Here is a 26734-nt window from a genome sequence, read left to right as displayed (position 1 = left end):
CATGCAGTTTTGTCATAAATAAAGAAGAAATATCTTACCTTTGAATATTGCGTTGCACAAAGTTTGAGAACCACTGCTAAAAAGAAAATTCATGCTGGCCAAAACTGTTTTTTTGTTTGTTTGTTTTGTAGAAAAATGACAAATATGATGCAGTTCAAAATCACATGTTTATTTTTTGGATGATCTTATCACAAGTGGTCAGTCGAGACAAACTTGTGTACACCTGCTATTAAACAATCTCAAATAACTCTCCATTGTCCACTTGTGTGATATCATAGAGATTTTCTAGGGAAGGGTCTCTGATTTTGTTACTACAAATAAAATTTGAAGACTGGTATGGTAATTGAATTAACCTCATATATATATACGAGTATATTGTATATGTATATTATTTTAAATGAATATATGGTCGCACCACCTGACATTTTCTCTGTGTAAAATCAGAAATCTTGTTTAATAATTAATTAATGCTGTCTTACAAGCTGTAAAACCAATATGAATCAACACCATACATTTTTTGGACTTAAAAATGCATTTTAAAACAGTTTTGCTTAAACCTTATTTGTCATTGACCCATATATATGTATCTTCATGGGAGCACTATTTAACTTTGGTCCAAAACATCCTGCAATTATTATGCATTGGATGCATTAGAAAAATTCAGTGTTATATAAAGACGTTATATAAAGTCATTAGAAAATGTGATGTGGCCTTATGCATCACTGACTACCTGTGTCGGTAGTTTGAGTAATCAAAATACCTTAAAGATGATGAACTGGAACCTGCTTTGCATTTATCTTGTTAAAACCAGGTGTAAAAAGGGGCCATTGCACCATAGCAAGATGCTTAACCCCAAAACAACTCTGCACTGTAAACACACAGCTCTTTCTGTCCTACGTCACACTCACCCCCCTAAACCTCACTCATTTTCGGGTCACGGCACGAAATGTAACCGGTCTTACTTGACCCACTCTGAGCGCGATTTTAGGCGCGCTAGCAAGGACGCTAAAGACCGCAGCGACTAGTGTCAGTTCGCTAGCGTGCCTCTTGAGGCCAGGGGAGTGAGGTTTACACGCACAGCTCTTACTGGCCTACGTCACACTCACCCCCCTAAACCTCACTCCCATCTGGGTCACGGCACCAAAGGTTAACCGGTCCTACTCAACCCGCTCTGAGCGGGATTATAACCAGGGTCTGCGGTGTGGGAGGACACTAAAGACCGCAGATGCTAGAGTGCCTCACTCCCATCCGGGTCACGGCACCAAATGTAACCCGTCCTACTCGACCTGCTCCTGAACAGGATTCAAACCGGGGTCTCCGGTATGAGAGGTAGGCGAGCTAACAAGGACGCTAAAGACCGCAAATGCTAACGGGCCTCTTAAGGCCAAGGGAGTGAGATATACACACACAGCTCTTACTGGCCTAAGTCACACTCACCCCCTTCAACCTCGCTCATTTTCAGGGTCACAACGCGAAATGTAACCAGTCTTGACCCACTCCGAGCGGGATTTGAGGTGCGCTAACAAGGACGCTAAAGACCACAGCCACTGGCTTCAGTCGATAGCGCGCCTCTTGAGGCCAGGGGAGTGAGGTTTACACACACAGTTTTTACTGGCCTACGTCACACTCACCCCCCTAAACCTCACTCCCATCCGGGTCACAACACCAAAAGTTAACCGGTCCTACTTGACCCGCTCTGAGCGCGATTCTAACCAGGGTCTCCGGTGTGGGAGGACACTAAAGACCGCAGACGCTAGAGTGCCTCTTGAGGCCAGGGGAGTGAGGTTTATACATACCGCTCATGGCACCAAATATAACTGGTCCTACTTGACCCGCTGCGAGCGGGACCCTGACCGGAGGCGGACGCGTTAACAAGGATGCTAAATCTGATTCGCCTGCAGTCTGAGCATAGCCCTAGCCCATCTATCTATCTAGAATAAGATATAGAAATTTAGTTTGTTCACAGGACATCATGACCTTCTTTTTTACAGCTTGGTCTTTTGGTCTCCATGGATACTTTATCCCTCTCTCCTTTGGGCAATAATGTGACATTATCTCAAACCATCCCTCCATCATGTTTTAAGCAGTGAAGTTCTGTCTGGTTTACTCTTATTTGTCTATGGTACTGCCATGTTCACAATTGCCATTTTGATGATAAATAAATGGAGCTGGATTATTTGACAGTTCATACAAATGTGAGTGTGTGCGTTGGGGTGTTCACATTTATTTTACATTTACATTTATTTATCCAAAGTAACTTACAAATGAGGAATACAAACGATTCATCGTTTAGAGACAATAAACACAAGAAGTGCTAGTAATACAACATTTCAGATCTTACCTTTCATGTGTTAGACTGATCTTTCCATTCAGCTTCTGTTTAATTTAGGTCACTTTCCCAAAATTAAATAATGTTTCTCGGGGTCACTAATTTTTTCATTTTTCCTCTCTCTTTTCTCTTTAATTATATAAAAGAAAATATCAGACAATTAAATTGTGCAACCTTTTAAATCTCAAGACGTTAAATTTATTCACATTAAAATTAAACCTCATCTCTTTTACGTGAATATGTGCATGTGTAGTGGAATATTAATCCCAAAAACCCAAAAGAGTTGAGTTGTTTAATATAGTAACTTTCAGGCATAGCATTTCCATGATTAGTCACGTTTCAGTGAGAAAAGACAACAACTAAATGATCTCTAAAAATACAAATATAGAAGCCGCAGAACCTCATTAATGGACATGCTAATAACAGAGTGAACACATACAAACCCAAGAATCCCACCTGACACAACAGTGTTTCCACAACTCTTTCAAACTCTCTGGCGCCCTTGTGTGGTTAAATTAGTGTATTACAGAAGTAAACAGTCTCGGGATCAAGTGTGATATACAGATATGATGGTATAAAAAAGAAGACAGAGGCAGAGAGATGAAGGGAGAATTCAGAGAGACATTTTACTGTGGTCAGTACCATAAAAACTTTACTCTGCTAGTCAACAAGCTCCCATAGAGCCCTGCAGGGATGACATATTTTTGTATTTTGCATCCCCCGGTTTCCCTCGACATAAACTCTATAGGATTTTTCCTTTGGCTTTTGGATTATTGCAGAAAATAAGCCCTGCGACCAACAAAAAGTGTATGATTCTTACACGTTTTGTTCATTATGATAATCTTCAAAAATTAACACAGCTTTTAAGCCTAAATTCAATCGCTAGACTTAAAACAGTCACATGACGACACCACCATTGACTCTCCTTGCCATTGATGAGATTTGCCATCTTTTATGACAGACCATAGAAGAGTTTTTTTCCGGCAATCCATGTTTCCACTGTTATATGCTAGGGGTCGCTATTACGCAAAGAGTACAGAATCTCCAGGTCCAAAAACAAGAACAAACAAGCACAAACAAGCTTACGCACAAGTAAAATAACGCGATTACATTAAACGGCATATAAATCAAAACTGCCTAATGTTAGAATTAAATGTTGAACCCATGAAGAGGAAACGGCCGTGAATCTTTGGGGGTGTTGATGGACTCAATCTACTCCATCGACATTATATTGCCAAAAGTTTTGGGACGCCTGCCTTTATTTGAACTTTAATACCATCCCGTTCTTAATCCGTAGGGTTTAATATGGAGTTGGCCCACCCTTTGCAGCTCTAACAGCTTCAACTCTGCTGGGAAGGCTTTCTGGGAAGGTGTTTATGGAAAATTTTGACCATTCTTCTAGAAGCATATTTGTGAGGTCAGGCACTGATGTTTGACGAGAAGGCCTGGCTCTCAGTCTCCGCTCTAATTCATCCCAAAGGTGTTCTATCGGGATGAGGTCAGGACTCTGTGCAGGCCAGTCAAGTTCCTCCACACCAAACTCGCTCATCCATGTCTTTATGGAGCAACGCTTTGTGCACTGGTGCGCAGTCATGTTGGAACAGGAAGAGGCCGTAAACAAACTGTTCCCACAAAATTGGGATTATGAAATTGTCCAAAATGTCTTGGTGAAGCATTAAGAGTTCCTATCACTGGAACTAAGAGGCAAAGCCCAACTCCTGAAAAACAGACTTCTGCGCACTGTGACCCTCAGCATGCGCTGACCCCGCTCTGTGATTTTACGTGGCCTACCACTTCATGGCTGAGTTGCTGTTGTTCCCAATCACTTCCACTTTGTTATAACACCACTAACAGTTGAGGGTGAAATATGTAGTAGTGAGGAAATTTCACAAATGGACTTATTGCACAGGTGTCCACCGATCACGGCCCCACGCTTGAGTTCACTGAGCTCCTGAGAGCGGCCTATTCTCTCACAATTGTGTGTAGAAGCGTCTGCAGGCCTAGAGCTTGATTTATACACCTGTGGCCATGAAGTGATTGATCACCTGAATTCAATGAGTTGGAGGGGCAGCCCAATACTTTTGGCAATATAGTGTATGTTTTGATCATCGCTCTGAATCCAATCCGTACGTAGTCTTTGACAAAAACACAATTTTTTTGCTTTTTTATGACACTTTTTTTTAATATGTTGCTTTTTTATGACACTTACCCACATTCAAGTTTTGATAAAAGTAAAAAAAAATGCATAAAGGAAGAATTGTTTTAAAGTAGAGGCTCTGTTCTTTTTGATATATTGTAAGTTCATACAACAATATATTCTGGGGCCATGAAAGTTTTCTGAAAATGCTTAAAATGGCTGGCAACTTAAGATTCCGACAAATCTTTCGGTCTTCAATTAAAAACATTTTCCCTGAAAGTTTGAGTTAGTATATGTTGCAAGAGCGTGATTATAAACACAAAACGGACTAGCGAGTAGATGAGTTTCCTGGTTTGACATAATGTTTAATGTCCCGACAACCTCGGCAGTCCCATTTAGACACTTGATAGCAAATGCTTTATTTAAAGACTTTAAAAAAACAATCACAAGGGGATATTATTGATGTATTATATGTCGCAACATAAAAAATATCTTTGAAAATATTGAGCTTGTGTTCACCACAGACCTTATTTCAGGAATTTAAGCAAAAACCCACTCAAAAAACCCAGGGCGATGGAACTGAAAGTGCTAAAATGCTAATTTCTGGGTTTTGGCCTACAAAAGAACATCATCCCTGCAGCACTCCTGTCATGAGATTCCAGTCGACTACTTGAGCGTCTGGTGCTAAGGATTTTGGGTAATGTCATGAACAAGTTGAACAAGACTGACCATCTGAAAACCCTGCCAAATAGGAGGAGAAAACATCCTGGCCTCCGGCTTTCAGATACATCACAGAGCTTCACATTATCTGGATTCTTGAATCTCTTCACATTTGATGTTCCTTCTAAAGTCATCCTGGGCGTATAGCCTGTCAGCATCCCTGTTTCGCTGGGAGGTGCGTGAATCCTCATGATAAGCACCTTAGATGGGAACTAGGGTGCGAGAACCATGCTAGGACGTTGCAGTGGTCCACATCTCCCACACCTAGCAGCCTCAGTATGCACACTTGTGCCCTAGCAGAAGTCTGAGACATAGTCGAAGTCCCTGAAGTAGTCCTGGTCTTTGCGCGAGAGGGTCCGGCGCTCACGAGGAGGTGTCAACGTTGGAGCCTCATTCGTGAACTCGGCGTCAAAGTTACTGACGTCTTCTTTTCCTGTCAAGGCGGGAACGAACGGAGGAGGAACTTGACGCTGCAAAAGTGCATCCCAGTCCATATTCTACAAAGAAAGAGAGAAGATGGAGTCACATTGTCACTTTGATCGCAATTTTGGCATTATTGTACGGAGCCACTAAAGGGACATGAGATGGGAGGAAAAATTATATGTTTGTGTTTTGAGAGTGAATGCAAAATTCTCTGGGAAATACAATAACTGTGCGCAAGATAGAAGAACAGGTTTTGAGAGTGAACGCGAAGTTTATTTGGGGAACGCAATAGTTTTGAGAGAAACACAAATATTTTGCAAGCAAACAAAAAGGTTCTTTGGGGAACGCAATAGTTTTGAGAGAGAGAACACAAATGTTATATGAGCAGACAAAGTTTTTTGGGAAAATGCAGTAGTTTTGCGAGCGAACACAATTTTTCTTTGGGGAACGCAATAGTTTTGAGAGAGAACACAAATGTTTTGCGATTGCATGGAAAGTTTCTTTGGGGAACGCAATAGTTTTGAGAGAGAACAAATGTTTTGCGATTGTATGCAAAGTTTCTTTGGGGAACGCAATAGTTTTGAGAGAGAACACAAATGTTTTGCGATTGCATGGAAAGTTTCTTTGGGGAACGCAATAGTTTTGAGAGAGAACACAAATGTTTTGCGATTGAATGGAAAGTTCCTTTGGGGAACACAATAGTTTTAAGGGCGAACACAAATGTTTTGCAAGCAAACGAAAAGTTTCTTTGGGGAATGCAATAGTTTTGAGAGAGAACACAAATGTTTTGCAATTGAATGCAAAGTTTCTTTAAGGAACGCAATAGTTTTGAGAGAGAACACAAATGTTTTGCGATTGCATGGAAAGTTTCTTTGGGGAACGCAATAGTTTTGAGAGAGAACAAATGTTTTGCGATTGTATGCAAAGTTTCTTTGGGGAACGCAATAGTTTTGAGAGAGAACACAAATGTTTTGCGATTGTATGCAAAGTTTCTTTGGGGAACGCAATAGTTTTGAGAGAGAACACAAATGTTTTGCGATTGAATGGAAAGTTCCTTTGGGGAACACAATAGTTTTGAGAGAGAGAACACAAATGTTTTGCGATTGAATGGAAAGTTCCTTTGGGGAACGCAATAGTTTTGAGAGAGAACACAAATGTTTTGCGATTGAATGGAAAGTTCCTTTGGGGAACACAATAGTTTTGAGAGAGAGAACACAAATGTTTTGCGATTGAATGCAAAGTTTCTTTGGGGAACACAATAGTTTTAAGGGCGAACACAAATGTTTTGCAAGCAAACGAAAAGTTTCTTTGGGGAATGCAATAGTTTTGAGAGAGAACACAAATGTTTTGCAATTGAATGCAAAGTTTCTTTAAGGAACGCAATAGTTTTGAGAGAGAACACAAATGTTTTGCGATTGCATGGAAAGTTTCTTTGGGGAACGCAATAGTTTTGAGAGAGAACAAATGTTTTGCGATTGTATGCAAAGTTTCTTTGGGGAACGCAATAGTTTTGAGGGCGAACACAAATGTTTTGCGATTGAATGAAAAGTTTCTTTGGGGAACGCAAGAGTTTTGAGAGAGAACACAAATGTTTTGCAAGCAAACGAAAAGTTTCTCTGGGGAAAGCAATAGTTTTGAGAGAGAACAAAAATGTTTTGCGATTGAATGCAAAGTTTCTTTAGGGAATGCAATAGTTTTGAGAGAGAGAACACAAATGTTTTGCGATTAAATGCAAAGTTCCTTTGAGGAACGCAATAGTTTTGAGAGCGAACACAAATGTTTTCCAAGCAAACTAAACGTTTCTTTGGGGAACGCAATAGTTTTGAGAGAGAACACAAATGTTTTGCGATTGAATGAAAAGTTCCTTTGGGGAACACAATAGTTTTGAGAGAGAGAACACAAATGTTTTGCGATTGAATGCAAAGTTCCTTTGAGGAACGCAATAGTTTTGAGAGAGAAAACAAATGTTTTGCGATTGAATGAAAAGTTCCTTTGGGGAACACAATAGTTTTGAGAGAGAGAACACAAATGTTTTGCGATTGAATGGAAAGTTCCTTTGGGGAACGCAATAGTTTTGAGAGAGAACAAAAATGTTTTGCGATTGAATGCAAAGTTTCTTTAGGGAACGCAATAGTTTTGAGAGAGAGAACACAAATGTTTTGCGATTGAATGCAAAGTTCCTTTGAGGAACGCAATAGTTTTGAGAGAGAACACAAATGTTTTGCGATTGAATGGAAAGTTCCTTTAGGGAACACAATAGTTTTGAGAGAGAGAACACAAATGTTTTGCGATTGAATGGAAAGTTCCTTTGGGGAACGCAATAGTTTTGAGAGAGAACACAAATGTTTTGCGATTGAATGCAAAGTTTCTTTGGGGAACACAATAGTTTTGAGGGCAAACACAAATGTTTTGCAAGCAAACGAAAAGTTTCTTTGGGGAATGCAATAGTTTTGAGAGAGAACACAAATGTTTTGCAATTGAATGCAAAGTTTCTTTAAGGAACGCAATAGTTTTGAGGGCGAACACAAATGTTTTGCGATTTAATGCAAAGTTTCTTTGGGGAATGCAATAGTTTTGAGGGCGAACACAAATGTTTTGCGATTGAATGAAAAGTTTCTTTGGGGAATGCAATAGTTTTGAGAGAGAACACAAATGTTTTGCAATTGAATGCAAAGTTTCTTTAAGGAACGCAATAGTTTTGAGGGCGAACACAAATGTTTTGCGATTGAATGAAAAGTTTCTTTGGGGAACACAATAGTTTTGAGGGCGAACACAAATGTTTTGCTATTTAATGCAAAGTTCCTTTGGGGAACGCAATAGTTTTGAGAGAGAACACAAATGTTTTGCGATTGAATGCAAAGTTTCTTTGAGGAACGCAATAGTTTTGTGAGAGAGAACATAAATGTTTTCTGCGATAGAATGCAAAGTTTCTTTGAGGAACGCAATAGTTTTGAGGGCGAACACAAATGTTTTGCTATTTAATGCAAAGTTCCTTTGGGGAACGTAATAGTTTTGAGGGCGAACACAAATGTTTTGCGATTGAATGCAAAGTTCCTTTGGGGAACGCAATAGTTTTGAGAGAGAACACAAATGTTTTGCGATTGCATGGAAAGTTCCTTTGAGGAACGCAATAGTTTTGAGAGAGAACACAAATGTTTTGCGATTGAATGCAAAGTTCCTTTGGGGAACGCAATAGTTTTGAGAGAGAACACAAATGTTTTGCGATTGCATGGAAAGTTTCTTTGAGGAACGCAATGGTTTTGAGAGAGAGAACACAAATGTTTTGCGATTTAATGCAAAGTTTCTTTGGGGAACGCAATAGTTTTGAGAGAGAGAACACAAATGTTTTGCAAGCAAACAAAAAGATTCTTAGGAGAATGCAATAGTTTTGAGAGAGAACACAAATGTTTTGCGATTGAATGCAAAGTTTCTTTGAGGAACGCAATAGTTTTGAGAGAGAACACAAATGTTTTGCGATTGAATGCAAAGTTCCTTTGGGGAACGCAATAGTTTGAGAAACACAAATGTTTTGCAAGCAAACAAAATGTTTCTTTGAGGAACGCAATAGTTTGAGAGAGAACACATGTGTTTTGCGATTGAATGCAAAGTTTCTTTGGGGAACGCAATAGTTTTGAGAGAGAACGCAAATCTCATTTTTCCCTTAAGGGGCTCCACATTTTTGTGGCAAGTCGAGCCAAAAAGTCGAAGAATTCTTCATACTCTAAAGAACGGTTGTTTCTTTATGTCCTCTGCGTCTCTTTCACCGGAGCCCAGCCGTCTCTCAGGATTGCGCCTCAGCAGCTACCAATGGAAAATAAGAAAAAATATACAGTATAGTTTATGTTAAAACCGTGTAAGCCAAATTTTTATATGCAATTAAAATATATAAATCTTAAATTAAAGCCTAAATATTGAATTTGAGTAAACAGGCAGGGACTTACACGTCTCATGATGCCAATGGCCTCGGAGGAGAGGAATCTTGGGTAACGTACTTCATCATTTACAATGCTGTCGAACACCTCCTCCTCATCGTCACCTGGGAACGGGGACTGAACACAGATTATGTATCAGGGTTTTTTCGGATACTTAACCCAGCAGACATCGGACATAAATATGACGTCAGATTGACGTTGGACCCCAACGTCGGACAGACGTTGCATTTGGGTTGAAAATGAAAATCGGGTTGACGTCAGAACCCAACGTCACATTTTCATTTTCAACCAAAATGCAACGTCCGTCCAACGTTGGATGTTGACGTCAATCTGACGTTGGCTTGAGACATTGGCTCAACGTTGGATTTTGGTTAGTTAATAGCACAACCTAAAACCAACAAAATAATGATGTTAGAATTTGAAGTTTTGTGGACGTTACCATTATGACGTTAAGGAGACGTTGGGTTTTTGTCATAATACCTCATGACTAAATGTCAGTATTTGATGTCAATATGACGTTGGTTTGAGACTTTGGCTCAACATTGGATTTTGGTTAGTTAATACCACAACCTAAAACTAACAAAATATCAACGTCTAATGATGTTAGAATTTGACGTTGTGTGGACATTACCATTATGACGTTGTGTGGACGTTGGGTTTTGGTCATCATACCTCATGACTAAATGTCAGTATTTGACGTCAATATGACGTTGGCTTGAGACGTTGAGCTGACGTTGAGTTTTGGTCATCTGACATAGCAAACAAAATGTAACCAAATATCAACGTCTTATGACGTTGTGTGCCTGCTGGGAAGTCTTTACTTACGAAGCAAAACTGTGTAAGATATTAAGGTTTTTTTTCAGAGAATATAGTTTGAATGAAGCTTATTTTTCTGGCAAATTGGTTTCTCATTTTAGCAAACACTTCAAAATATTATGTTCTTTCTCAGTATTTTGGTCTTGTTTTCCAGTACAAATATCTAAACTTTCTTAAATCAAGATACAGTTACTTGAGATGCAAAATTACATATATATTTTCATGTTTTCTGAGACATTGCTCAAAATTAAGTGAGTTAATGCTTAAAATTAAAAGAAAAGAATTCCAATGAGGTCAGAAAATATACAATTCAAAGTATAATTGACACATTTATCAGCTTCTCAGAAAACAAGATTTCATATTTTATGCCATCATCTCAAGTGAATGACAAAATACTGAGGAAATTCACATTTTGAGGTGAACTTCACCAGAGATTTTGTTAGATTTAAAATTGATTTTACTGGGGGGAAAAAAGTGTGCAAACACACCTCTCCGACCAGCATCTCGTAAATGAGTACGCCGAGACCCCACCAATCCACGGCTCTTGTGTAGGACGTGTCCGTCAAAACTTCAGGAGCAAGAAACTCTGGAGTCCCACAAAATGTGCTGGTTCTGTCCCCATGACCCATTCCTACAGGACAGAGAGAGGACAAAAACAAGGCAGTGTGTTTGAAATCTGTTCTGCTGACAACCAGTTATTTGCAGATCGCTCTGATCCAGCAGTGAACAAACATAATGTTCTTCCTCCATTAACTCCATCAATATCAGTCCAATAGGTACAGTCTGTGACTCACCCTCTTTACAGAGACCGAAGTCTGCAATTTTCACGAAACCTTCAGTATCCAGCAGCAGATTATCCAGCTTCAGATCTCTAACACACACATAGACGCAAGAATTAGAGTGTTTGAAAACTGTGGCAGTATATAATTTAATGCTGTATTTGTGTGTACTCACCGATACACAATCTTATTATCATGAAGAAACTGAAGCCCCGAAACAACACAGGCAGAATAAAACCTGCATAACACACACACACACACACATATGAAGACTACAGAAAATTCTTATGAAAAACACTGTACACTCTTAAAAATTAAGGTTCTTTATTGGCATCAATGGTTCCATGGAGAGCCTTTAACATTCATAGAATCCAGTCCTTCCAGAAAAATGCGGCTTTTTTTTGTGATTGTTGCGGGCAAAAATCCTTGATTATGCGGCACGTTTTCTTAAAAAATGCTATGAAAAATGCGGGATATTTATGCAATTTTATGCGATAAAATTGCGGGAACTTGCAAAAACTGCGGTTTGATGAGAAAGAGAAAAAAAGCACTACATCACAGAAAGTGCTGGAATATTTAAGTTCTCATCTTGTTTTATTGAAGACCTTAATAATGGCTCAAATTTACAAAACATTTAGTCAATCAAGTTCTGTAGCTTAGCAAAAGGAATATGCTACAACTTCTGAAAAAAATTAATAAATAACTTCCTGTTTTACAGATGTCGCTATACAAAACAGACATTTGAGTGCTTCCAATGCACAAAGTGCAATCTCTTAAAGGGTTAGTTCACCTAAAAATGAAAATTCTGTCATTAATGACTTCCCTTTATGTTGTTGGACACAAATTAAGATATTTTAGTTGAATTCCGATGGCTCAGAAAGGCCTCCATTGGCACAATGTACACTCTCAAGACCCATAAAAGGTAGCCAACTAAAGACGTCGTTACAAAGTCCATCTCACTACAGTGGTTCTACAATAACTTTATGAAGCGACGATAATAGTTATTGTGTGCAAAAAAAACTAAATAACGACTTATATAGTGATGACTGATTTCAAAACACAGCATCATGATGCTATGAATCATCGAGTCGATTCATGATTCGGATCGCGTGTCAAACTGCTGAAATACGTGACTTTGGCGATCCAACCCGCTGAATCGACTCATTGATTCATAACGCTTCAAACCACTGAATAAACTCATTGATTCATAATGCTTCAAACCGCTGAATCGACTCATTGATTCATAACGCTTCAAAGCTTCATGATGCTGTGTTTTGAAATCAGTCAGCACACAGGGAAACTGCTTTGCTCTTTTGCTGTTATTTTTGTTGGCCAATGGGAGTTTGTGCTTCATCATGGTTTCACCGGTATCTATGGTTTCTCCACGGGGTTTGCAGCTTTTCGATGACGTTCGCGTCGGGTAATCACGTCACTTCAAAACGTTCCCATGGCAATAGGCGGAAATGGCGGCTCTTGTGTGAAGTAAACAAACATTTTTCAACTTTCTGCTAATATATATGACTTTTTTTGCAACGAAAATGCGGGGATTATGAAATCATGATAGCCCCGCATATTTTGCATGCGGAAATAGGCAATTTATGCGGCGAAAGTGCGGCGTATTTGAAAAAGTGCGGCCCCCGCATGAATATGCGGACTTTGGCTGATTATGCGTTAAATCACGCGATCGCATAATCGCGTTTTTCTGGAGGGACTGAGAATCTTTCCATCCCACTAAAGGTTCTTTAAAATTCTGGAGTTCTTTCAAGAACTGTTCACTTAAAAGGATTAGTTCACTTCCAAACAAAAATGTCCTGATAATTTACTCACCCCCATCTCATCCAAGATGTTCATGTCTTTCTTTCTTCAGTTGAAAAAAAATTACGTTTTTTTGAGGAAAACATTCCAGGATTGAAGGTTTGAAGGTCCAAATCAATGCAGTTTCAAAGGAAGGGCTTCAGAGGCTCTGCACGATCCCAGACGAGGAATAGGGTCTTATCTAGACAAACCATCGGCCATTTTCTAATTAAAATTAACACTTATATACTTTTTAAAGTACCGACCCAGTGCCGAAAAACTCCATGTTCTCCTCCAACTTTGAAATCGCCTGACATCGTTGTTTTACCTTTATCTTTATCTTTGTAAAGGGCGTTTGATTTAGTCTTTGCACATTCGTTTTAACACTGGGTCAGTACTTCCACGTATGTCACGTGCGTGACCTTTCTGACGTGATGACATCATATGTCATATCATATGCAAAGTCACGCATTTGAGGTTAAAAAGTATACAAATGTTTATTTTCTCTTGAAAATGGCCAATGGTTTGTCTAGGTAAGACTCTATTCCTCGTCTGGGATCTTGCAGAGCCTCTGAAGCCCTTCCTTTTAAACTGCATTGATTTGGACCATCAACCGTGGGTCCCCATTGAAGTCCATTATGTGGAGAAAAATCCTGTAATGTTTAATTTCCTTTCAACTGAAGAAAGACATGAACATCTTGGATGAGATGGGGGTGAGGAAATCATCAGGAAATTTTCTTTTTGAAGTGAACTAATCCTTTAAAAAGTCAAGGGTCAAGAGCTCAACTAAAGCAAACAATGATCACCATCATGGTGACTTTTCTATTTTGGAAGTGAACTAATCCTTTAAAGTTTTTTGGGGGAACCAAAAATGGTTCTTCTATTGCATTACTGCGAAAACCCCTTTTCTAACCTTTATTTGTCAGAGTGTAAACACATTATTTCAGGAACAACACTACACATTAAATAGATTAATTAAACACACTTACACGGAGCGTGTTTCAGAGAAGACGTCGGCGTGTATGTGCATCATCAGGTCACCGCCGGCCGTGTACTCCATGACAAAACACACATGTTCTGTTGTCTGAAAACATGCAAACAGGTTCACCAGGAACGGATGCTGCGCGCTGTTCACCGTCTCGAAGATTCGCTTCTCACACATCAAACTGGGAGAAAGAGAGAGAGACAGAGTTTAGACTGAAGATGTGTCTTAAGCTATTATTTTTGTCTTTATAAAAGCAAAGATTCCTCGTGCTGTCAAAGACTATATAGATATAGAAAGATAATTCACTCCTATTACTTATGAATGGGATAAACTGCAACGGGCAATATGGCGGAATAGTCCTGCCTTCTAAATAAAAGAGCCAATCACTGATTGGTAAAGTCACTGCAGCTGCCATTAGACACTCCGGTTCCCATAGAAACTCGAGATTCGCGCTTAGGACTGCACATTGGCTTGTCTAGCCTAAAAAAAAATATTTGAGCATAAGAAACAACATTTATGGGACAGTTCGTGTCAGATTTTGTTTCTGTTTTGAAATATGTTGTTTAATTTTGAGTTTGTCAAGCAGTTTTTGAGATTCCAGGATTCTCCCATTCAAATAGATAGGATTTGGATATATTGGAAATATCCGAAATGGATTTGCGTTGCAAATATGGCCGCCGAGTGAACAGAAGCTCCTTGAAAGGGACTTTGGTGCTGCGAAGACTGTTAGAAAACATGCAATCTAGTGATGCACTGAAATCATTTTAAACCGAAACCGAAATTTTATTCAGTAATTCATTATTAATTTAATAATCAACACTCAAATAAAAATGGAGTTGCATACAAGCACTTAAATTGCACATTATATAGTTTTTATTTGAACTTTTTAAAGATACAGTAGTATCACTTTTTATAGATTACATTGATTGACATGAACTAACATTAAAAATACTTATATAAATACTAAGGCATTTATAATTTAAAAACGTAAAAAGATTAATAAATGTTATAACAAATGCATTGCTCTTTTTTAGTTAAATATTAATTAATACATTAACTAATGGGACTGTATTGTACAGTGTTACAGATATTTCTATTCTAATTCGTTGTTGAAATATAAACTAATAAAAGCTTGTTTTCATGACAGATTTATTCAAATATACATTAAATAATGAAGACAACAGGTTACTGTTTCTTTCAACGTTCTTTCTGATATTCATTTATGTTTATTGTGTGCTATAATTAGTAGTAAAGAGGAAGAGAGGATCCGTTCACGAAGGGACTACAGCCGAATTAAAGCGCAACAAAACCACATTTTTTTTGTTTGTGATAATATTGACAGTATTCCAAAGCTGAGCCGTTGCTTCATATCAAAAACATCAAAGCATAAAGCGTATTGCGATTATTGGATGGCATGCGCGCTACTAATAATGTTTAGTGAAGTTTTGTTCAAGCATGATCTGAAAACAGCACAGACCAAAAGATCTCGGTTCATCAAAATGCTAGAAAGAGACACAGTCAAAATGCACCATCGGAGAAGCGCTGCTTTAACTCCACTGTTTATCTCACTGATCAAACAAAACAAAATTAATTTTCGGTGCATCACTAATGTAATGTTTGATATGCAGCTATGCAAAAATGATTTAAAAAAAATACAAGCCAACCGACTGACTAAATGTGTTTTCATGCATTTGCAGGTGATAAGGAAAAATGCCTGCTTAGGACATGGTGTACATCCTAAGCTTTAACTCACCTCTCTACCTCGTCCCGCGCCACAATGTCCCCTTTCTTCAGAGCTTTGATGGCATACATCTTTCCTGAGTGTCTGTATTCAGACAGAAGTACCTGGAAACACACACACAAATCATACTCAATGTACACATCCATCTTCATTCTTAAGATCTTAAATCTTAAAACCACAGTTTTTTAGTAGGACTCGCAAGCGGTGTTGTTATTGTCAACTAAAACTATTACAAAAAAATAAAATATAAATATTAGATTAAAAACTTAAACTAAATGAAAATTAGAAATGTTTCATTGACCACTAACTGAAATAATAAAAAGAAAATTAAGATAATGTACATAAATTAAAATTAAAATTAAATAAAAACAAAAAAGCAAAACAGAAATGTACAAAAAAACAAATTAAAATGACTAAAACTAAAGTTAGAAAGAAAAATATAAAAACATTTTAAAAAAAAAATATTCAAAATAAAATAAATATTCAAAATATAATAAAAACATTCAAAATATTAACAAAATTGTAAATGTTAATGCAATGTAAAATCTGAGTTCTGAAGCAAAACTGCTTTAAAATGTAAGTGTTGAGTTGAGTTGATATGAAATAAAATAAAATACAAATATTAGATATAAAAACTGAAATTTTGCTTTGGAAACTTTAAATTTAGCCAAAGTATTTAATCCAAACACAGTATGATGAAGTGCTAGTGGTGGCGGATATGCAGGCCCTTTCTGTGAGTGCTGATGCCGTCCGACTGGTTGTTGCAGTTCATGCTTTTGAGACTTACCTTGCCAAAATGTCCCCGGCCGAGCACTGCGATCATTCGGAAATCCTGAAGACACAGAGAGCTTTTGGACGACCTGTACACACACACACACACACACACACACACACACACACACACACACACACACACACACACACACACACACACACACACACACACACACACACACAGGCCGGATGTAATTAAACTGAAGGTAAGAGCTGGTGTGAGGTCAGAAAATACATCACAGGTCATGTACATGTGTGTGTGTGTGTGTGTGTGTGTGTGTGTGTGTGTGGGTTTCATACTGTCTCTTGGCCCGGACTGGAAGACATATTGTGTGCTGGTAGGACATGTACCTGCGCTGGGAATTATGGGAACTGATCCTGGCAGCCCTCTCAGGAGGAGCAGGATCAGGAGGAGAGACCGGCTCCGCTGCTAGCCCAATCTCCACCTGACAAATTATTATTATTACGAGATTATTATTCCTTTATCATTAAATTCATTCATTGCTATTATCTTGGTTTACATTGTTTAATTTAATTTCCTTTCTTGCTTTATTTTGCATGTATTGTTTTACTTTTTGCTAATATTACTTGTTTAACTTGTACTTTTTTTCTATTGTAGACAGAAAATGCGTTGTCAATACAAATATACAGTGCCAATAAAGCACATTGCAATTAGATTAGAGAGAAAGTTTTTATTTATTATAAATAGTCACTCAAAACAAAAAAATGAGTGTTATTGAATCGCTTAATCCCCATTAATCACATCTAACTTAAAAGTTTGTGTTTACATAATATATGTGTGTGTACTCTGTTAATTATTTATATATAAATACACACACATTCATGTATATATTTAAGAAATATTTGCATGTATATACTGTATATACATTTATATAATCTATAATATATATAAATATAAATGTTTTATATATAAAAATAATATTTTTTTCTTAAATATATACATGCTTGTGTGTGTATTTATATATAAATAATAATTAACAGAGTACACACACATATATTATGTAAACACAAACTTTTATTTTGGATGCGATTAATCTTTTGACAGCCCTAATATATATATATATATACACATTATGTAAAAAACGTATGTTAGATGCGATTAATTCAATTAATCGATTAAATAGCTTTAAAATAAATGAATAAATAAATCAAATCAGTGCTGTAATGATGTTTATGAATGTTAAGTAATATTGTCTGCTACACTTAAAATATAGAAGATAAAATATAAAATTCTATATTAAAAAATGGTTTGCGAAATAATCAATTATTGAAAGAAGTAAAATTAAACCTGTGGTGTAATCTTCTTTAAAAAAAACCTAGAGTTTTTGAGCGATAAATATATCATTGTATATTTTAACATTTTCGGTTTACTTGGTCATACAAAAAGAAAACAAATTTGGTCATAAAATATTAAGATCAAGCAGAAGCTTCTACAAAAACATTTGTAAGCTGTAAATCCAGTATAACTAGCACCCAGAATTAGTTAAGCAACATTAATTAAGAAGAATATGTTTATGGCTACAATTACACAGTATTTGGGATTGAAATATTGAGGATCATATTGTCCTGTTTGTTACAAGATCCGCTCAAATATTCAGTGATGTATGAACGTGTAACTTCATCATTATTCCTTTAAATTTTATTGTGAGTCCGGATAATCTTAAACCGTGTGTGAACAGAATCTCATTTACCGTGTCAGATGTCTGTGTGTTTGTCCTCGTCACAGACGGAGAAGAGTCGCCATCCAGTTGGATCTTCTGAATGGAAATCTCGCTGGGGAGAAACAATGGGAGTTGGTCATATTGGTCGGGATGAATCCTGGGTGAACAGGTGTGTGTGTGTTTTCTGTGCGTTACCTGATGTTGTGTGTGTTGCCGTGTGGTGTGTAGGTGTGTGCGGATGAGCTCATTGGAATGGCGTTCTTCAGCAGACGAACCCACGTCGCCATGTCTACGTTCATCTGTTTAGCACGCAGGAACGCTTTCCCTGAGTCACAACAAATTGAGCAAAAGTTACATTTACATTTTACATTTTTATGCATTTGGCAGACGCTTTTATCCAAAGCGACTTACAGTGCCCTTATTACAGGGAAAATCCCCCTGGAGCAACAATCCCCCTGGAGTAAAGTGCCTTGCTCAAGGACACACTGGTGGTGACCGCTGGGATCAAACCAGCAACTTTCTGCTTAGCAGTTCCATGGTTTAACCCACTGGACCACCATCTCACGTTAAATACTATTTATCATATTATATATACTCTCATGCTATTTAGAAAGAGATTTTTATGGACTAAAATAGATTAACTATCTATATCTATAATTCTATAATCGTTTGTAAAAAAAAAATTTAATTATTAAAATACATTTTTCTTTTATTTGTTATATAATGCCAAAAAAATTTTTGTTAAAAAGTCAAGGGTCAAGAGCCCAACTAAAGCAAACACTGATTAGCATAATGGTAACTTAAAAATGGTAACTCTTTCATTGATTCTGCTTGTTATCATCAGGTGTTCATCACTAATGATAAATCATCACTTAATTATCTCATTGACTTTAACAATTCTTCAGTTACTTTAAAATTCTTGAGTGTGGAGTCAAATAAACTCTGAGGAGTGTTAATTTAACACTGGGGTTTTTGCTGTGTAGTGAAATGTAGCCACACTTTTGATTTTTGTAGCCACAGCTTTTACATCTATGTCGGTTGGGACACTTACCCCCTATTTACACTGCACATGTCTGCAGCGCATCACTGCTCTGACAAGGTTTTGTTCCATCCTCGTGCTGCGGCGAGGCCGGTATAAACATAAGCATTGACTAGAGTGGCCGCAATCAGCTCCGGGGGCCGCGTCAGAGCCGTAATGCGCTGCAGACGGGGTTACACACTACAGCCTCACGCACATCTCTGATTGCAAACTTGTGTCTTTCCACCACAGCCAATCATGCTGCATATTGGCTCACTAACATTGGTGAGATCAACCCCTTAGGTATCGAAATTTTGTATTGAACGACAAGACCTTTTAACGATACTCGATAATATCGAGGCATTTCAGTCGTACCTAAAAAGTATCAAACTCGATACCCAGCCCTAACCACCGGTGCATTTGGCATGAGATTCAGCCCTTGTGTGCTAACAGGCAGTGAATGTGATTGACTTGAGTTTTACCCTGCTGTTTAGAAAACACCTTCCTCTGGCGCTGTAGACGTGGGCCTCTCTCTATCACAGGGTTGATGAACATCACCTGTAACACAAGCCAAATGTAGTTTCTGCCAATCAATTTATATCAAAATCAGGAGTTTTGCTTTTGTCACCTAGATTTACATTTATGCATTTTACATTTATGCATTTGGCAGACGCTTTTATCCAAAGCGACTTACATTGCTTTCAAGGTACACATTTTACATTTGGTCAATTCTTGCTTTCCCTGGGAATCGAACCCATGACCTTGGCGTTGCTAGCGCCATGCTCTACTGTTTGAGCTATAGGAAAGTCAATTTTGAATGTCATTGTTTCGGTGCAAACTGCATTCAGCAAATATTTTCTGGTCATAATTAGTTCAAAATCACTAGTGAGACGGATGCTAAAACAACACTGCGTGCACTAACACGTTAGTGGTGTTTTTGTGTGATTCCTACCTCGGCCAGCAGCAGTCCCTGCGGTTCCATCTCCAGATGTATCCGGTGTCTCTGATTGTCCAGAAAATCCTCCAGCTTCAGATACTTCAGAGCGCAGAGCGAGCGATAGTCCCTCCAGTACACCGCGATCTCCATCTCTCTGGACTGAACGCAGTGCATTAGGCCAACACTTGAGTGTGTACTTAAGGCCCCATATACGTACACTTCAACCAAATCAAGGAACCAACTGGTGTGACGTCATTGCGAACAAAATCAAGCCAAACCGAAATTCATTTGGACTTTGTTTTCGGGAGTCCAAAAGGGCAGGTCAAAGCGACGCTTTTTCAAGCTAATATTAGTCTGTGTGGCGTTGGCGTAAAAAGGTGGGCGTGGCTTTTTTGACGTTGAAGTATTTTTCTTCTGTTTGTTAAGGTCAGGCGTCCACGACTAATGCTGCCTTCACGTGCTATCGGAAATCTCCTACTTCCCACTTCTGCTTTGCAATTATGGGTTTGTCGCATTATCTAGATTCTGGAATACATGCTATTTTCGCATAAAACAGTACGCTTCAAATATTTATTCATATATGTAAATATGCACTACTCTAACGACACACTGCAAAAAATGCTTTTCTTACCTAGTATTTTTGTCTTGTTTTCAGTCCAAATATCAAAAAAATCTTACATTAAGAAGCATCTACTAGACAAGCAAAAGTTTTTGTCTTATTTTGGGGGAAAATAACTCAAAATTAAGGGAGTTTTTGCTTAAAATAAGCAAAATAATCTGCCAATGGGGATAGCAAAATAATCTTGTTTTCTGTTTGAGTTAAGATTATTTTGCTTACCCCGTTGGCGGATTATTTTGCTTATTTTCTAAGAAAAAACTTCCTTAATTTTGAGTCATTTTCCCCCAAAACAAGACAAAAACTTTAGCTTGTCTAGTAAATGCTTCTTAATGTAAGATTTTTTAGATATTTGGACTGAAAACAAGACAAAAATACTAAGTAAGAAAAGCATTTTTTGCAGTGCAAGACAAGGCGATGAAGCTGTTGTGGAAAAAAACAAATATAAGCCGCGTCCCAATTCAGAGGCCGCATCCTTCGAAGGGCACATTCGCTGCGAAGGCTGTCCCAATCCGAAGGCTCCTTCAAATACGGCCTCCAAATGCATCATTCGTTTCCAGTGAAATGAAAGATACAACAGAGGGATCCTTCGCGACCTTGCCTACCCCAGAATCCATTGCTGAATTACACTTTTAAACGCAAGTGTAGCGGCATACTTGTAATGCGCCGCTGTCCAGATAGAGGAGAAGAGTCCGTAACATAGCTTCTTAGAAGTTTATTTTTACTGAATGAATGTAGATAAAGCAAACAGTTGAGCCATAGCTTTACAGCTAACATTCACACACACACAGATAAAAAGTCGCAATTATATTTTTTAATCCTTGGAAGAAAAAAAGCTTCCAAACGAACTTCGCGTTGGCCTGATTTTGTTCGCAATGACGTCACACCAGTTTGTTCTTAGATTTCGCTTGAAGTATATTGGGGGGCCTTTAGTGTACGTCTTTTGTGTGTGTAACTCACTCTCTCCAGCTCCAGAGTGAAGCTCTGATTCCACGTCTGTTCTCCAACACTTTTCCAGCACGTCTGACCCACCACACAGTTCTCCAGCTTCAAAACAGCGCTCACCTCCGCTACAAACACAAGCGCGACATCAGACCATCATGCAAATTCATTTCGCCCCCGAAAGTCAATTAAAGGGTTAGTTCACCCAAAAATTACAATTCTGTCATTAATTACTCACCCTCATGTCGTTCGACACCCGTCAGACCTCCGTTCATCTTCAGACACAAATGAAGATATTTTAGTTGAAAGCTGATGCTGAGAAAGGCTTCAGATAGGCCTCCATTGGCATTCAGTACATTCACACTTCCAAGATCCATGATAGGCACTTAAAACGTCGTTACAAAGTCCATCTCACCACAGTGACTCTACAATAATTTTACGATGCGACGACAATAGTTTTTGTGCGCAAAAAAAAATCGAAATAACACCTTTATCCAACTTGTTCTTGTCTTCGGTGTGTGCCTCCACGACGCATGCGCGAGAATATGACGCAGATCCGGTGTTCGGACACATGACCCAGAAGAGATTTGTTTACAAGCAGAGGAAGACGCGCGTGTCTAAGCTGTTGGATTCTACATTGATCACGCTTTAGGTCTCGGCGTAGTTCTCAAAATGGGGTTAAAGTGCGCATTTCATGGATTCCCGAACGCTGGCACTACGTCATATTCTCGCGCATGCGTCGTGGAGGCACACACGGAAGACAATAACAAGTTGGTTAAAGGTGTTATTTTGATTTTTTTTTCGCACAAAAACTATTGTCGTCGCATCGTAAAATTATTGTAGAGTCACGGTGGTGAGATGGACTTTATAACGACGTTTTAAGTGCCTTTCATGGATCTTGGAAGTGTGAATGTACTGAATGCCAATGGAGGCCTATCTGAAGCCTTTCTCAGCATCAGCTTTCAACAAAAATATCTTCATTTGTGTTCTGAAGATGAACGGAGGTCTGACGGGTGTCGAACGACATGAGGGTGAGGAATTAATGACAGAATTTTCATTTTTGGGTGAACTAACCCTTTAAAATCATTCTGACCCCAAGTACAGAGTTCAATAAAAGAATAGACTCACAGGACAGATCCTCACACTTGCTGGGCATCTTCAGGCTGAAGCTGCTGTTTCTGCTGCTCAGGGTGAGTTTGAACGGCCGTCCGTCTCCTGGACTGAAGTGAGGCAGGACGACCGGAGACGTGCGGCTGCGACCCGGGACGACCTCCAGCAGCCCCACACACCCCAGCAGACGCACCTGCAGCGTCCCTGAGCGGGACGGACACAACAACATTCCTATTTGTCCAGGAGACGGCTCACTAAAACTAAAAATCTCAAAAACACATTCACGGTCACACTTTTCCCAAAATAAAAAAACTCAATAAAAAAATTACACAGCTTTTTTAACCTATTTTAGGACCATTAGGAGCCTGTTGCATTGTGAGATTTTATCCCTAATTCTCATTTCCATAATAACATTTCTTTCTTGATTTTAATAATAATTAAAATACTACCATGATGTACAGTTTAATCAATATATCATTGTTTTTATAAGTGATGAGAATGAGATTTTTTCACATGACAGTAATGAGAATTATGGGTCAAATTTAATTTGTCATTGTCATTATCATTATCACAATGCAAAAAAAATCTAAAATGAATCATAAATTCAAATAATATTTTAAAACGCTAATAATAAATAATAAGGTCCCATTGGCAACATTAACTAACAATACGCAATTAATTTATTATATTTATTTATGAAACTTTGTTAACATTTGTGTTGATTATTCGTTTATTCATGTTAGCTAAGGTCCTTAAATAATATTAAAAGATACAACTTTTGATTGAAATAATGTATTAGAAATTAAAAATTGTAGAAAATGTAGAAATTAATATCAACTGAGATTACTTAATGCTTTAGAATTGTTACATTGTTAGTACATGAACTAATGTACAACCCCAAATCAGAAAAAGTTGGTACAGTATGGAAAAAAAAGAAAAAAGAAGTGATTTCTAAATTTACTTTGACTTGTATTTCATTGCAGGTCTGAATGACAGGAAAGGATGCATATTTACAAATGACATGAAGTTGACCAGACAAAACATGAAATATTTTGTGTTCATATTGTCTGCGATGAAATACAAGTCAAAGTAAATTTAGAAATCACTTCTTTTTTTTAATTTATTTGCGTTTTCCATACTGTCCCAACTTTTTCTGATTTGGGGTTGTAGTTTATTAATGATATTTTAATAATAATATTTTTAACATATATCTTGTCCCAAATAATAATGAATCCTAATAATAATTGTAATATTTAGCTGTAAAGTTAATACTTTTATTATATATTAAAACTTAATTTAAGAATATTATAACATTATATTAATAATATTATCATATTATATGCAAGCAATTATATTTTCCATAATACTAATTGTAATCATTATAATACATTTTTATAATAACTGTTATTATTATTTACAATTATTACAATTATTTTAGGATTAATTATTATTTAAAACCGTATTTTTCCCAATTTATAATCATAAATTTTTTAGCAGGCAATTTATTTGTCCTAAATGATAATAAAATGATTATGCAATTTATTAATTTATTATTAGTACATGCATTTTCGTTAATAATTATTTTAATTACATTATAAAAATGACATAAATTATCTTATTTCCCATGCCAGATGTGTTCTTGACAGGTTCTGTAAGTCCCCCGAGCACATTAAACCCGTGAGCCGCTGTTTGTGACGTACCGGTGAGCGGCGAGGGTTTGCAGAGGGTGCTGTACTGATTGTGGACGTAGGGGGCGCTGTGACGGGAGCTGAAGGCCGAGGACGACGCCAGCACCAACTCCTCTTTAATCAGACACGCTTTCGGATGTTCCTCCGGTAGATCCACCAAACGCTGCTCCAACGACACCCGCAGGAGATCCAACCGCTGGGACGCTTCACTCAGACGACTCTGAGCCTGCAAACAAACACTTAGCAAACCCACAACAAGAAGCAAAAACAAGCAAATGTCCATTTTTATTTCTCCTAAGGAGTTTTATGACGTGCATGTGTGCTTCTCAGACCTCAGCCATGGCTTTCTTGTCTTGTGCTTTCCCAGCTCCCAGAAGTCTCAGCATGTTTTTGGCGCCCTCAGCCATGGCGTGTTCCACTCGGTAATGATGCCAGAGCTCCTCAATACGCAGCTCCATCCCACACAGATCCGGCTTACCTGCTGAGACACACACACACACACACAGGTTAGATCCTTCTGGGCATGCTATACATAGACAAACACACACTCTCTATTTACAAGACCTCCATCACTGAGTGAAATGTGTGTTTGACTGTAATCAGGAATGTTTAAAGGGTTAGTTCACCCAAAAATGTAAATTCTGTCATTAATTACTTACCCTCATGTCGTTCGACACCCGTCAGACCTCCGTTCATCTTCAGACACAAATGAAGATATTTTAGTGTAAATCTGATGGCTCTGAAAGGCCTCCATTGGCACAATGCACGGTTAAAGTGCCCTTAAAAGGTACTAAAGACGTCGTTACAAAGTCCATCTCACTACAGTGGTTCTACAATAACTTTATGAATCGGCGAGAATAGTTTTTGTGCGCAAAAAAAACCTAAATAACGACTTATATAGTGATGACGATTTCAAAATACGGCATCATGAAGCTTCGAAGCGTTATGAATCAGTGAGTCGTTTCAGCAGTTTGGATCATGATTCGACTCACTGATTCATAACGCTTCGAAGCTTCATGAGGCCGTGTTTTGAAATCGTCATCACTATATAAGTCGTTATTTAGGGTTTTTTTGCGCACAAAAACTATTCTCGTCGATTCATAAAGTTATTGTAGAACCACTGTAGTGAGATGGACTTTGTAACGACGTCTTTAGTGCCTTTTAAGGGTCTTGAGAGTGAACCGTGCCATTGAGCCAATGGAGGCCTTTCAGAGCCATCAGATTCACACTAAAATATCTTCATTTGTGTCCGAAGATGAACGGAGGTCTGACGGGTGTCGAACGACATGAGGGTGAGTAATTAATGACAGAATTTTCATTTTTGGGTGAACTAACCCTTTAACTCTTGAATGACACAGTCACCTCACTAGAAGAGTGAACATGAATTAACATTGTGGTAAAAAATAAACATTTACATTTTATTTTTAAATGTAGCCGCACGCAGCAATTATCTCGGCCAATCACAACAGAAGCAAACAATGAGTAAAGACATTTGGAGACTATTTTAAGCAAAAAGTTTGAAAACCCACATAAATACATTGAGTTGTACAGAGCCAATTTCATGTTTTGTTCAATTATAGCACCACCAAGAGACACAATCCCGCCAATTATTGTGTGTGTCATCAGAGTGTGCCCATACATAAGCATGTAAAATTTGGTGACAATACAGACAATTAAAAAAAAATAACCAATGCGCAACTTTGATTTAATTTTTTTGGCCACTTAAGATCAAAATGTTGACATTTGGCCATTCAGTCAATCCGCTATGATTCTGATTTTCCTGTGGTGGTTTCTTCTCAATTGGACCAACGGTTTCAAAGATATTCGCAAAAGTTATTTTAAGCGCTAAATCGTAATGTTGCACTAACCATAAGGCGAAACCTAGCATGTTTGGTATCATTGGACTCGGCAAGGATTCAGCAATCTAAGAAGATGAATTGTGTGAAAACATGTTAACCACATCCAAAGTTATAGCCATGTTAAAAAAAAAAAAACTTCTCAGGCTGCGTAATGATACGTTCATGCGTTCATGAAATACAGCATTTTACAACAAAATTCAAGATGGCCAAAGCCAAAAATGGCTGGTATATCATTGGACCGAATCTAATGAGACCACTTTTATGATTTTTAGTCAAACCATTCAGAAGTTATAAGCAAAGATTTTTCATATCTCCGCACCAATAGGTGGCGCTGTGCCAAAACGCAGCATGTAGCCTCAGGTGCTTGTGATGATCTGTACCAAGTTTGGCTAGAATACAATAAATCATTGCGGAGATACAGCCTTGTGTCTCTCTTTCCGCAAGCGCTACAT

The 26734-nt window shown here is 38.0% G+C and overlaps 1 protein-coding gene across 4 annotated transcripts in view; it reads right to left on the bottom strand.

Moving 5' to 3' along the window:
- Positions 1-2205: 2205 nt before the first annotated feature.
- pkn1b (protein kinase N1b) overlaps positions 2206-26734 on the bottom strand; it is a 67381-nt gene continuing 42852 nt past the window's right edge. For 2 of the 4 annotated variants that reach the window (XM_079814185.1, XM_079814183.1), the window contains exons 5-22: positions 24756-24904; positions 24436-24649; positions 22754-22939; positions 21644-21753; positions 20083-20226; positions 19613-19688; positions 18308-18437; positions 18143-18224; positions 16782-16876; positions 16444-16516; positions 15669-15760; positions 13920-14096; positions 11312-11374; positions 11152-11228; positions 10846-10988; positions 9551-9658; positions 9330-9410; positions 2206-5683 (exon numbers count right to left, since the gene is read on the bottom strand). In XM_079814185.1, the coding sequence (XP_079670311.1) occupies positions 5480-5683; positions 9330-9410; positions 9551-9658; positions 10846-10988; positions 11152-11228; positions 11312-11374; positions 13920-14096; positions 15669-15760; positions 16444-16516; positions 16782-16876; positions 18143-18224; positions 18308-18437; positions 19613-19688; positions 20083-20226; positions 21644-21753; positions 22754-22939; positions 24436-24649; positions 24756-24904 (2204 nt within the window). In that variant the 3' untranslated portion in view covers positions 2206-5479. The remainder of the gene's footprint in view (positions 5684-9329; positions 9411-9550; positions 9659-10845; positions 10989-11151; positions 11229-11311; positions 11375-13919; positions 14097-15668; positions 15761-16443; positions 16517-16781; positions 16877-18142; positions 18225-18307; positions 18438-19612; positions 19689-20082; positions 20227-21643; positions 21754-22753; positions 22940-24435; positions 24650-24755; positions 24905-26734) is intronic. The other 2 variants (XM_079814186.1, XM_079814184.1) reach the window with 1 other exon arrangement.

This window comes from Gobio gobio (genome assembly GCF_949357685.1).
Source record: "Gobio gobio genome assembly, chromosome: 1".
NCBI classification, from domain to species: domain Eukaryota; kingdom Metazoa; phylum Chordata; class Actinopteri; order Cypriniformes; family Gobionidae; genus Gobio; species Gobio gobio.
Note: the sequence above shows the minus strand (reverse complement) of the source record. Positions and strands in the feature narration are given on the sequence as shown.